The sequence below is a fragment of the Homalodisca vitripennis genome, chromosome 1 (assembly GCF_021130785.1).
Source record: "Homalodisca vitripennis isolate AUS2020 chromosome 1, UT_GWSS_2.1, whole genome shotgun sequence".
Taxonomy (NCBI): domain Eukaryota; kingdom Metazoa; phylum Arthropoda; class Insecta; order Hemiptera; family Cicadellidae; genus Homalodisca; species Homalodisca vitripennis.
Genome location: NC_060207.1, coordinates 107,898,090 through 107,912,702, shown reverse-complemented (window position 1 = coordinate 107,912,702; position 14,613 = coordinate 107,898,090). Strand labels below are relative to the sequence as shown.

At 37.1% G+C, this 14,613-nt stretch overlaps 1 protein-coding gene across 1 annotated transcript in view; it reads left to right on the top strand.

Moving 5' to 3' along the window:
• The window catches only part of LOC124368929, a 118,036-nt gene that overhangs the window by 49,456 nt on the left and 53,967 nt on the right, over positions 1-14,613 (top strand). The window contains 1 exon segment of the mRNA XM_046826484.1: positions 1,169-1,239. Coding sequence (XP_046682440.1) covers positions 1,173-1,239 — 67 coding nt within the window. The 5' untranslated portion in view covers positions 1,169-1,172.

Below are 14,613 nucleotides of genomic sequence, written 5' to 3'. Positions count from 1 at the left end.
TTTCTCTCTTATGTTGATAATGTTGCGATTTGGGCGTTTTCAGGAGTACTTTTAATACGGAGGTTGGCTAACAAGAGTAGTCTTTCTATTTTTATATACTACGCTCTAATTAGTCTATGTTAAGTTCCCTATGCAATATTAATCTGGGTGTCAGAAACCATTCATACTAGGGCTTAATTTGTCGTTAAAAGGAGTGTAAGAACCATAGCAGGAATAAGAAAACCTCAGTCTTGTGCTCAATATTCCACACATTTAAAAACTTGTTCACTTCCATCTATTTACACCTATGCTTCAGCGGAAAACGAAGAAAAGTTTTCTTTTCATTCTTTTCAGGTATCACAGGTTTTGCTAACACTCAATGAGGAACATGTAATATCATCGACCTCTACCTTCTCTATAGGCTCAATAAACCGGCTCAACGAAGTATAGAAGGCCCTGACATAACTCGTATTACAATGTCACAGGTTAAAATATCATATAAATGAGCTCAGCTCGTTTACAAATCTGTTTGTTCTGAAATTTTCTCGTTACAATAATGGTTACCCTGGCACTGGCACCTAAATGCTTGCTAACGATCAGCCAAATCCCATGTAGCCTAGTTGTCAGTGGGATGACATGAAACATCATCGAACTCTTATTGCCTGTATAGAAATGAAGCTTTATGCAACATTTCAATGACTATATTGACTCGTTCTCGAGATAGCATGAGGACAGGCAGACATAAGAGAAATTTCCCACCCACTCGCTAACGCTCAACCATAAACCAGAAACATCAACAACAGACGTAACAATAGAACAATATAAAATCTCATTCAATTCAATTCTTTTTATTGCATAATGTACACAGAAGTACATCGCAATCGTCAATATAGTATAAATCTAAACTTAAGTATAAAAGTGCTATCAACAAAATCAAATTGAATAGTAGTCAAAAGAAAGAAACAAGCACACAAAAACAATTATTTAAATTAAAATTTAAAAGCCACTGTCAGAGAGGAATTCATTTACACTATCATCAAACTACTTTTTCAAAAACATACATTCTTTTAACCGTATAAAGCTTGTGATGCCTTTCAGTGCCCTGAAGCATGAAAATTGACAGTTAAATTAAAGAGATTTGTTGTTATTTTAATTTACTCAATGCAAATTACTCTTTGGTTTGTTGCAGAGGGATGCTGGCGGGCCTGACCCACACGACGCTGCTGTTGCTCCTCACACACTTCGTTTGCACCTTTTATGGTGAGTTTCTATAATTAAAAAAAAGATATGTGAAATACTCAGTCCTTAATGAGCGGTTAATTTCAGACTCAAATTGCATATGGTGTTTCATTTGAAGCAACTTTACATGAAACCGTTCAAAGCGAAAAGGAAATGCATTATACGAGTATTTGAAGTGTTTATAAGCATTGTAAACGTGTCTATATTCGTTACAAATATATGTATTTATGTAATTCGATATGTAATTAGATTTTTTATTGAGGCTTACAAGGATATTAAATCAAGGAAATTGAGAGATGTTTAGGTCAAAGTAAGCCTTAGCGATGGATTAATGACGACATATAATAAAAAGGGAACACACAAGTTTCTACAGTCTCTGATACCAATTTAGATGTTCTCAAAGGAGCGTAGGAAGAGAATAATGTTTGAGAGAGCTATAGCTAATAAATTCAAGTAACTAAGGCAAGGTAATATTCTGTGCCTTAGTAATATAGAACAGCCTTATCAGATAATTCTAAATCGCGCTCCGAATGACTTTCGTTAATGATACTCACTACAACTTGATACGGAGCAGCTTCTAGAGATGTCTAATTTAATGTGACAGTCATATGGCCAAGTCACCTCTACCTCAAAATGATAATTTCTGATGTCTAATATATGAAGCATTTAATATAGGTACTCTTAGACAATTTTAGGTAATTGAGAAAAAGATTTGCATACACCAGTCAGTCTCTTGGAAAGAATTAGGCTGCCTCACAAATATAACGAAAATAAAATAGAAAGACACAGAACATAGCATGTAAGAGTCATAACAAACGCCTATACACTGTATGTTTTGTCTGTTGTTTATTTTGGCCGCAAGGTTTACTATAATGTCGAACTCGCACGAACCTCGATTCTCACAAGTTGTCAGTGTCAGTGCCATAGAAGACGTTGCCCCCAGGGTCAATGGTAACATCGCGCCTCTCTGCCTTACAACTGCTACTGGCGACCTTGAGATACTGCAAGTCGACCTCGGTCTGCACAAGGAAAGTGAAATCCCAGCCCAGACAGTCGCCTCGCACAATAGCCGAGTCCAGTGAAAGTGCGGGTGAAGCTTTCGTGGCCCACTTGGCCCCGGTACCAGTCTCCGGCCGGCGCAGCCGGTGTCTGCTTGCCGTACTTACCCTAATTTGGACCAAATTGTCTTCACCGTTCATGATATTCCATAAAGGATTGAAGTAATCCCTCTGGAAAATTATGGTATACAATATACCCATGATTTGGAGTCTCCTAGACAAAAAAGTGGTTTACACGTACAGTTCGTACGCAGCTATACATCAATTTGACTAAAAAACGGACCGATTTTGAACCAAAGTTGATTGCAAGTGTAGTATATACAAAACTAACTGATTCGTAAAGGTTAAGCAACAAACGACCGCAGAGGGAGAGGAAACTAGGTAATGGAATCCATCTCTTTTATGCAGACCTCAGATTGGCCTAATACTTTTCAGTAGTTTTAGACCTTTCTTGGAGTGGTGTTATTTGTTGACACACATTGGTTAACGAATGTGTTAACCACTTTACAAATCCTCGTGGCAGTAAACCATTCACATCATAAAAGAGGCCTTTCTTGTACGACAAGGTCTGAGTATTCCGCTGAGGTCTTGTAAGATGTTTAGTTGTAATCATGTCAACTGATATGGATAATCTGCCACAACGGACATAAGTTCATAGCTCCGCATGTAAAAGGTGATATGTTAGGTATTTATTGGGTTATTTGCTCCAAATATTCAGATGTTTACTTACACGTGGCACCTGACGTCCGGATTATCTCTTGGACAATGGAGCACTAAGGTGCCAAGGTCACCACTGACCAGAGAGGAAATATGATTTGTCTTTTGGGATATCGACAACCTAATTAATTTATATCAGTCTTGCAAAGCACAGCTGCTCTTAGGACTGGGATCGTTCTACTTTTGTTTTAGAGCCAGTATCACTTTCACAATGAGTACCCAGACTCCAGGGCAACAGCCCCTGATGCCTAGTAAAATGATATCAACTCCTCAATCACTCAAACTTCTTCCCATCATCAGCATCACAATTCCTCTCAACGGTAGTGGCACCTGATGCTTAGTAAGGTGATTTGCACCACTCCAACCCATCTCCTCCGTCAATCTCAGGCACTCCTTCAGGATATATCAGCCACTAATGCTTAGTAAGGTGATGTGCACCCCTCCAACACATCTCCTCCGTCAATCTCAGGCACTCCTTCAGGATATATCAATCTTCCATCTCGATCTTCCATTCCTTCTACTATCATGTCGACCAGACGAACGATTGCGTCAGTTGTTGACTTTCCACTTCGGAACCCGAATTGGTTTTGCTGATAGTAGGTTGTGTTTTTCAAAAAAATTCACACATCGAGTGAAAAAAACTTTTTCAAAAATTTTGCTGAAGACCGGCAGCATTGAAATTGGGCGATAATTTTGAGTTGAAAGGGGGTCGCCCTTCTTAAAAATTGGGGTAACTTTCGCAATTTTGAGAGAGGGTGGAAACGTTCCCGAGTGAAAAGAGAGATTAATCAAATGCTCGAGTGGCCTCAACAAATGCTTGGAGCACAGTTTTAGAAGCCACGTTGAGACATAGTTTGAATCATTCGATTTTTTCGAAGAGAGTTCTCTTATCACTCTGGCGATCTCCTCCTCTGTGACCGGGGTCAGAGCCATTGAGGCTGCTGGACTTGGTATCAATGATGGGGATTTTTGGTTCTGATGCGGACTAAGTCCTTGGTCAGTCCCAACCGAGGCAAAAAATTTGTTTGAACTCCTTAGCGATCCTCATTGGGTCACTAATATGTTCATTTTCAATTTGGAGATTGATTTTCTTGTCGATCAGTGAGGATTTATTGTTTATTATGGCCCATGCGGTTTTTGAGACATTTTTGGACGTGAGCAAATGCTTTGTTTACATCATAAGCTTTTGCAGCTCTGATAACCTTTCTGTAAATTCTTTTGTAATTTTGAAAAAAAGATTTTGAACTCTTCATCTAATGAGTGCTTATTAATTTCTGAGAGAAACAATAATTTTTCTCTCGAAATTAGAATACCTTTGATGATCCATGTGCACTTTTGTTGCCTCGTTTTTTTTGTTGAATTTTTATCAGGGGACAGCTCACGTTTAAGTGGTAGTTAAAGGTCGATTCAAAACTACTGAATTGTGTTTCAAGGGGATCTCCAAAATTTAGAAAGCTCCAATTTTCTTGAGCGAGAAAAAAATTTAAGAGCTTAATATTTGCGGGCCTTGTGTTTCTGATTGTTTTTTTTGTTGACTGGATCCCTTGCTGGTTCATGACAATTGATTGTGACCTGTTCGCCATAGTGATCTGAAATGGCTGTGTTGACCACTAAAGCCTCGGTGTCTGACAAATTTGTGACGACATTGTCAATCGCAGTCGCCGAAGTGGTCGTAACTCTCGTGGGAGAGGTGATCGACCAGTTAAGGCCAAACGACCCCAACAAGTCAGCGAGTTTTCTAGTCATTGGACTGTTATCATCTAAAATGTCGATGTTAAAGTCCCCCATGAGAATGAAATTGCGCTTTTTCTTCGTCACGTCAGACAAAATTTGTTCGAAATTTGAAAAAAAAAGATTCATCGTTTCCGTTGGGAGACCTGTAACAAGCCAATCACATCAAATTGTGATTGACTTGTTTCTTATCTTTACCCCTGTAACTTCAAAATGTTTATCTACGGATGTGCCAAACGTGCGAGGGGTAAAGGAAAAAGTTGTTTCTCAACAAAAATTGCTACACCTCCTCCTTTGGAGGAGTTGCGGCAGAAAGAGTTTGCCAATTGGTAATTTTGAATTTTGAAACTGTCAATGTTGCTGTTGTTGAAACCGTGTTCGGTTACAATCAGCAGGTCGGGATTGAGTTCTTCACACATGAGTGACAGTTCGTCTCCCTTATTTTGTAGCCACTTGTGCGTTTTGATGCACCTGAGTGACCTTCTTTGAGGATAATTGGCTTTTCAGATTGGATTTTTTGATTTTTTTGTTTTTTCCTGTCAAATTTTTGAGCGTGTGCTATGAGTGGGGTCCCTAAAAAATTTTACATGTTAATTTCATCCAGTTGAGATGCATGGCCGGGGTCATAGGTTGAGTGTATTTCTCGACCTATCGAAAGCATTTTGACTGTGTTTGACCACCATTCCCTCATTCTCAAATTGGAACATTACGGGGTGCGAGGAGTGCCACTCAAGTGGCTCGAATCGTAACCTTAGTGATAGAAAACAATTTGTTGGAATTTCAGACGTTCGATCTGAAGGGAGAGAGGGCTTTATTATGGAGTTCCCCAGGGCTCCATCCTGAGTCCTCTACTCTTTTTTTATCTACGTCAATGATGTTGGTTCATCGGTAAGCCGCGGACAACTCGTCCAGTATGCCGATGACACGACTCTATCTTCAAAGCGAATTCAAAAAAAACAGAACTCGAAGAGATTACATTCATTGAACTCAACAATGCGATCCAGCATTTCAATGAACTCAACCTCAGAACAAACCCAACGAAATCAACATTCATTCAATTTTGCCTGAGACAAACGAACTCAGGCTCTAGTCCCACTGTCATGTTGAATGAGACTGAGATCGAAGAAGTCTACTCAACAAAATTCATTGGAATACACCTCGATCAAGGGTTGACATGGGATTTTCATGAAGACAGCGTTTGTTCCAAGGTATCCTCAGGCATTTATGTTTTGAGGAGACTGTCCGAGTATTGCCCGACTCAGGTGCTGATGACGGCGTACTATGGACTAATCTACCCACACCTCTCCTATGGATTGGTTTTGTGGGGGGGGGGTTGCTCAAAAACAAATGTTTCCAGAATCTTCATACTGCAAAAAAGAGCAGTCAGAATCATTGCCAAGCTGCAAAGGAGAGAGTCGTGTAAGCCAGCATTCAAAAATCTGAAACTGTTGACACTACCCTGCCTCTACGTATTAGAGACATGCCTTTTCTTCATGTCAAAATGCGAAACCATAAGAGGTAGTAACATACACTCTTACGCAACAAGGGGCAGGGAGGAACTACCCGAACTGGGAGACACAGAACGGCAGTTTCATGAACGTTTACCGTCACAGGCGGGGAGTTCAATTCGTCAACAAATTGCCAAATTCAATCAAAAATGCCCCAATGCTCAAAGCATTTAAAACCCGTCTGAAAACTGCGTTGATTGCAAAAGCATTCTACAGCACAGACGCACAGACGAGTTCATGGCACACCCCAATTGGGAGACCACCGAATTGGAAAGACTGATTAGGTGAAAGAGTGGGACAATTCGAATGATTGGGAATGAATAAATGTTGACAATGTATGTCTAAAAGGGATTGAGATGTTAAGAATGAGTGGAATATTTTTTTAGTTTAAAACAAATATAATGACGATTGCCATACATGTTATATTGTCTAACGCAATAAAACATTTATTTATCAGCCACTAATGCTTAGTACGATGATGCGAGCCTCTCAAATTCACCCCCTCCATCAGCATCAGACTCTCCTCCAGATTAACAGCCCTAATGTTTAGTAGATGATGCTAATCCCAGCAGTCTCTCCCCTCCACCAGTCTCAAGTTCTCTTTCAGAATATCAACCCTTGATTATTAATAAGATGCCCAACCATCCAACTCCTGAGGTAATGCTTATAACATCTTTATATTTGACTTTTATTGTTCAAAACGTCTGCATAATACTGTGTAACATTAAAAACATATCATACAGTAATAAAAGCAACAATATTTTACTAAACTAATAATATTTAGAAAGTAAACACGCGTTTCTCTTTAAATTCAGTACAGATAATAGTTTTCAGCTACACGACGGAAGTTGCTAAACTCTCTCATGTCACTTTGACTCATTTCCCCATGTTAACCCACTTTGTAAGATTGCCCGCATATTTCATAGTTGTCTAGTCGCAAGTGAAGTACTTTCACAATGCCTGCATGCAAGTTGGAAATATCAGCGGCGCTATTAATTTGATTTATAATTTAGTAATCTGTTTTATCTAACTATTTTTGTAGGCTGTTCTGTACTTTCTTGCTGTATGCAAATTTTCACTAACGATGATGATTGAACTGTAATGTTGATGGTTACATGTTTACTTTGGATAAACTACGAATCATATTACAGTTTTCTTTTTAGGATTTGGAATGATAGTTTCTTTACAATGCAGTTAGGCTACCTTTTTATTAAAGATATGCCCAATATGATAAACATTTATAAGCTATTGTTATTAATAATGCCTGTTTCTTGTATATTTTAATTTTGTTCGTCCAGAACAACTTCACAAGACAAATGATTAATGTCTTTGATACATGTACTAATGTAGTCGCTATGTTGAATGAAGATTCTTGGAGCATTTGCACAATCTTTAAATTCTACATTCACACATTTCCACCGAATAATTCTTCGCCTATACAATACAATTAAATCGTTTGTTGCTTTGAATTTGAAAAAGTGTTGAAATTAGAATTCCAATAGTATACGCAACAATCATGCGTTAACCATAACGCCCTGAGTGAATAGCATCACTGGCATTAGCAGATGCCGTAAATTTCAACAAGCGCGAATTTGTTATATCTTGCTGAATTATTTGTGAACCTTAAAATTCTGTTCAGAGTCACCTTAGCAAAAGGACAGCTACCTATGTACCATACGTGCACATACGGCATATACCTAGTCACTGGATCGTGGAGTAAGAAATCAGGTGGAGTGCTTTTACTCACTTCTGGTCCTGATCGTGCTTTTCCAAACAACTCATAAGGATTCTGAGTTATAGCATGTCAATATGCAGCCTCTTGCTCCGCACCCGAGTCTGAGGGTATCCGCGCAAACCATTATCCCACAAAGGTTAGGTTAACACGTACATTTTAGGTACATTTAATACAGTATGAATATTTCTATTCAGATCACTCTCAATGTATTAAGAACTGTAACACTTACCTTTTTTATATCTCGCAAAGTATCATGTTATCGGCCATACGCATTTTAATAAGTGTACAATAACTTAGCGTAAATACAAATGTGAACCAAAGTATACGATAGGTTCAAAACACAATTTATAATAATAGAAATAATAACTGATAGCAACCAAACATTCAGGTTACAAATTAAACCCCTTAACTGATAACACATCTTTCATCAGATCATTCGAGATGACAGCCACGCGTGGGAATCTATCTTTCTGCCGTTTGCGCAAGATGGAATATTTAAATCACAATAGTTTGTTAATATATTATAGAACCATAACAGTTTATTTTTATTGTATTCATCTGCAATCACTGGATATCAAAATTTATTAGTTATTTTACGTGTTTTTTGTAATACGCTCTAATGTAAAAATATGAATGTATCTCTTTAGTCTATATAGCCAAATGTAAAAATAGTAGTTAAGATGAGTGATTATCTATTTTGTTTTCAAATATAAGTATTAAGTTATCTTCGTTACCTTTTGCATAATATACGTATGGTGTTAAAATACACTAAAAACCCGAAGTAGTTTACTATAAATTAGGTTTCAAAGGCCATTTTTTTATTTGGTTTCATGTTTCAGTTGTAGAAATAAGTCATATTATACATAAGCTACGAACTATTGACATACTGATAGTGTACTGTGATAAGCGAGGAACACATACAGCACGGAGAGAAGTGCTGCTTTTATCAAAGGAAAATCGCAAGCTGTACTGACTTTATTTTCATGGTTTCATTTTTGTTGCCCTGCCACGGCTACGTGAAATAGATCGATTATCAGCCACGCTATGTTTTAGAGGAGGTCCAAATGGAAGGATGTCAACATGGTTAAAATATGAACTGGTAATATTTACACAGATTATATTTTCCTAGCTTAAAACCAATAGTCAGACACGTTTATAAATGTTACATCAGAGTTAGCTAGCCATATACAGACCCTGAAAGTGGTGACTTTCAGTAACTTTGTCTAGTTATCTGACGGTGATATACGAGGTAAATAGGCTCTCGGGTCCTAGATTATCATATTAAGCAGCAATTATTGTGATTTAGTAATCAGCTGTTTTAAACTAAACGAAACTACTCTAATAAAGTTAAAATTGGAATTTTGGAATCTCTTGGTATAGAGCCTTATACCCACAAAAGGAAATATATTGTCATATCTTTATATTAAATGATAATGTTTTTCTCAAATTATATTTTTAGTAACTCGACTCGCTTGAAACCAACAATTTTCAGGGTCTTTATGCGGTTAAATGAGGCAGATTTAACAATTTTTTATATATCTTGTTGGTTTTAAAGTGTGCCAAGCTAAGAAAATATTATCTGAGAAACACATTATCGTTTTATATTTATATATAACTTTGTTGCTACTTCTCATTTAGACTTGAGCGGCTGACAATATTAGTTTCTTTCTTAGTAAAAATTGTCTTTCGATTTCAAGAAAAACTATGTTGTAAGTTACGTGTATAAAAATGCAAATTGGCACTTGGACAATGATATGTAATGGTAAGCCTGGGCGGTGTAAAGTTTATAACGATCTGTATTGATAAGGTTTGTATACTTTGTTATATAGTGACCCGTTGAATATGTATGATATTACTTAATGCAGTGTTTGTTAAACCTTACTTTTTATGAGATGGCAGATCCTTAACATCGTATCGATGGCTGTCTTTGCTGTCGTGATAGAAAGATAGCAAACCTAAGATACCTCTTGTACCAAGAGATTGAAGCTAGGTACATAGCTTCCTCTCAGTTTAGGGAAGAACCCTATTGATTTTGAGGTCATAAAGATCAAAGAACAGAAAACTTGTAGTCTAGGATAGTTAATCATAGTTCAGAAAAAAAGTTACAATCACTTCAATTAAGACTTTTGTTGCGTTGATAGGTTTGAATTATGTCTTGTTATTAAGCTTAACTTAATAAGAAATAATCGTATCGTTCTAATCTTGTTGTATTCATATTCATTCACCGAAAAAAAAAAATGCGCCGCCGGTCAGTTATGTGTGATTTACAACTAGATAATCTTATCTTTTAGTATGATAATATGTATCTTGTAGTACCAAACTTCTCAATAAATGGTATTACTAAGCCAAAGATTATACATATTTTCTCAGGATGGCAAACAACAATATTGTAACTATGTTTTGTCAACAGACACAATTAGAAACATCGAAACACGCCGCGGCCGCCGGGCGACTTGGACATGTTCTTCTGATCCTTCACTTTCTTTACCCACCCGTAGTCCTTCACCACCTAGGGGTTTCTCCTTCCGGGAGAACTGGTACCAAGGAACCGGACAGTGCCCCCTTCCCTTCTCGCGGTGTTGCGGTATTGCATTACACCCATGCATTCTTAGTAGTAGTTATCACCTTCTACATCAATGCACTGGACACTCGAATGGAGGTGTGCTAAATTGTCTGGGAGGAGTTTTCTTAGTGTTCCAGTCCAACTTCAAGGCATCGTACACCGCAGTTTAATAACTGTGGTAACATTCGGACATTAACCGTTCATTGAGAAAAGTTTAAGTGCAGAGCAAAACCCAATCATAGACAGATCTGAGCGTTATAAGTGCAGGATGCTATGTAAGTACATTCGCGTGTTAAGTCACAAGTAACAAACAGTCTTTAATGAAAGAATGTGACATGACCTCGAACACTGTCTTCTCATACATGAAGAAATCTCATGCATCCATCTAGTAAATGACCCAAGAAGTGTCCATATCCCAGAGAAATTTGATGCCACTTCCAACATTTATCAAAGACTGCAATGGAAAGAGACAGATAAAGATTTCATTCCTACTCTTTGTCTTATTAGATAAAGAGTAGCTTAACACGTTTATAAATAAAATCAACAAACATTGTTGACTTAGTTTCTTTTTAGAAAATCGTTAGTTGTAGACAGCATATGTTTGGTGAAAATACAAGCTTGCAAACGTTGCACCAAAACTGAGATGTGCCTTCTTTCATTCCGGACTAAATCAAATATTGTTGATGTTTCATGTTCTGTCGAGCAAGAAGCTGGAAATTATAAGCACTTAAAGTAAAAGTTTCTTATTGCTTCTGAACTGACTGTAAGTAAGAATGGGATGGGTAGGGAAGTTCCCTGTCATGACTTGTGTGAACTTTTAGACAATCTCGACATTAGTAATTGATATGTTCTTTCTTTCCTTTTATAGGGGAGCAAACATTGTTCCAGCCTCACTCACTCAAAGCAGACAGACGGAACATGACTCAGGTCAGGACTAGACCTGATCCACTCAAACTATTATTATGCGCCACTACTGATTTAATTTATCAGGTTTATTACTAGGCGCCTGCTAGTTTAAACGCCAAACCGCCAGACTACCCTAGGGCAGTATAGCCTCAACCGTCTGGCGGTCTGATTAACAAATTTTAATATATGTTAAAAATTAAACATTTTAAATAATGGTTAACAACACGCTCTAGAGTTATATACGCTACTTTAAGGCATCTATAACGAAACCGATGCCACATATTTTAAACGCCCGGTCAAGAATTGGTTATGATTGGAATAACAACTTTATCACTTATAATTATAAAATTATGGTAAAAACGTCTCTAATTACTTTGTATATACATTTTGTCTAAATATCGCAAGTAGTTATGAATGTTAAAAGTTGCAGTTAGGTTGAATAGTACTAAAAACAGTGTCTTTTTTATGTTACCGACATTAAAAACTAGAAGTTAGATATTTGCTAGTGACTTGCTTTATATGTCTAAACTCAGAAATAAAGAAGCTAAATTTTAATGCAACTTATGTTATTGTTTTTTCTGTATATCTTTTCTTATACAAGTAACACACATCAAATAGCATTTGCTGAAGCACAATATTAGTACTCGTATCCCGGTAGCCCAATGCAATGTCGCATGGCGACGCGACGTTGCCAAGCAAGCGTTTTGGTCCACCTCCAAAAGTTGCATGACTTTCGTCACAGTGACAATGCGTGTCTCCGCTTGGCCAAGCGTACTTTACAACTACCTCACACAAGTACCAGTTGTTGTTGGATTATTACATACACCGGAAGCGGAGCTTGAAAGCGAAAGTAACGAAAGCATCCGGTAACGAATAAGGTGACCGTGGGCAGACGATGATTCAGCGCCTTGTGCATCCGGGGACGTGACTTCTTGTAAGACACCGGCTTAGCTGCGTGGTGATTACTCATTATCTTGCTTTCTACTCAGATCGCTGCCAATAACTTCTTCAGGTGTTCCTTCTTATCTAATAAATAAAAAACAACTATACTGGCATCTCAGCAGTACTGACGTATTGGTGTGAATTCTTAAACCTGATGTGCTAAATAATCCTCCGACCGTGATGGACTGTGAAACAGGATACATGTTTTTTACTTCTCTAAAAACAGCCTTTTTTGTTTTGAAGAATTTATATCCAACGCCCATAATGGCCTGCAAGCATGGAATCAACAACTCATTTTTGTTTATTTAAAATTAAAATTAATATTCAGTTTTCTAGTGAACCTCCTTCTTTTATTGAAACAAATCTATGGTATTTAACGATGTAAAAAGTCTCCTCATCCATCGTTAATATTAAACTTTAGACAAAGTATTTAATTATCTCTCCATAAAAATCAGATCGAAGAGCATCGAAACCATCTTTACGTTTAATCGGAAGATGCGTTAGTAGGAAAGAGATAATCTGGGTGAGGGCCTGAAGTCATCTGTTGGAGATTAGTTTCATCATCCTCGATAGACAGATCAGACATTTTCGGCAGACGTATCCGTGTAATAAGCCGTCCTGAATAGCTTTCGACTGGTTTGTGGGATATTTTGTGGAATATCCTTCGTACAAGAATTTCTCGGCTTTTATTACTGATTCTGACTTACTCAGGAAAGTAAATCTTAAAGAATCATTCAAGTAAAACTTTTACGTCGTAGTTGCAGCCAGATTGTAATTACTCTCAAAGCCCTAATATACCACCAAGATTACAAGTTCCCTTAGAATGACCATTATTTAGCTTCAGCAGTATCCTCGAAAGTACACCAGAACTGGTTTAATAATATCACCAACGATAGCGTGCTGCTGGACTCAATTTTAATTACGTAGAGTACTTCAAATTTAATTAAGAATAAATAGCCTCTTTACGTAAAACACGGCCAAAGAATAAGTTGTACAAGGAAATCATTAGTTGAAACTACTTATTTTGATACAATTAGATTAGAATGAGAAGAGTGTGACGACTGCTGTGTACGAGCACAAGATACGCTCCAGTTCTCAATCCCACGGACGTGAGGGAGCCGCTAGCGGACCTGTAGTTAGTTATCTAACTGGTAGGATAAGTTACACGGAGAGTACAGAAATGTAATACTAATTCAATTGCACAACAAAACCGATAGCACCTTGTGTCATAGTGAACGCAAAGAAGAAATCAACCAGAGTTGGGATTGTAGAAGAGATTTATTCAACATCCTTTATAACTCTTGATGGGTGTTAAAAATTACAAAATAAACACTGCCGTAGATTGATATTAAATAAGTTATTTTTTTGTTTATATCTGTATAATTCATCTCGATTATTGTACACAGATTCACTTTGATTATATTACTCGGGACAGATTGCAACAACAACAGCTGATTGTAACGTTGAAAATGGAAGCGACACTGGTTTTTTAATCACTATATTGACAATTTGCAAGAACCAATATTTTAATTAAGGCAAGACTATAGAAAAGGTTATAGATCTACTTTTGTGTGTGATGTGTTTGACGAAGATACTCTTTCTCTCGAAAGATCTTACACAATAAAAAATCATAAAATATTTATTGTTGTTAATTTTAAATATAAATATAAGAGTTGATTGTGTTTGTATTCGTAAAATAAGCTTGTAAGACGAAGATTATTTTGGTCTGTGAAATAATAATGGACTGTTAATGCCCGATATAGCCATGTATTTTGTCGTTATGGGACGCTGGATTATAATCTACGAACACTTGATACAAAGTTCTCTCTGACTTTTTCCAAGGGAAATTTGCCGCTTCATGCCTAAATCGCTAAGAGAAGAGAAGATGCCTTATGATAAGGAGAACAGTAAGGTAAGTTTGTATACTCCCAGGAAGGATACTCAAAAGAGGAGAAATGATTTGAGAGGCTTGTTTTGGTTGGAAAACTAACAGCAGTCTTTTCTATGCAGATTTGTTATGTTATGCTTTTTTATTTTCATGCCTATTTTATAACCGCAATGCTCTTCGTGTACTGCTTACTGTTAAAATAAATCTGGATTTATCAAACTGCAAAAAGCCATAACTAAGTTTTTTTCTTTTTTATCCTTATTTCTGAATTTTGCAGCTACAGAAGTAACATAGCACTATTCAACTTACACACAGAAATAAATATTGCCCTTGATTCTTAGGTTCAT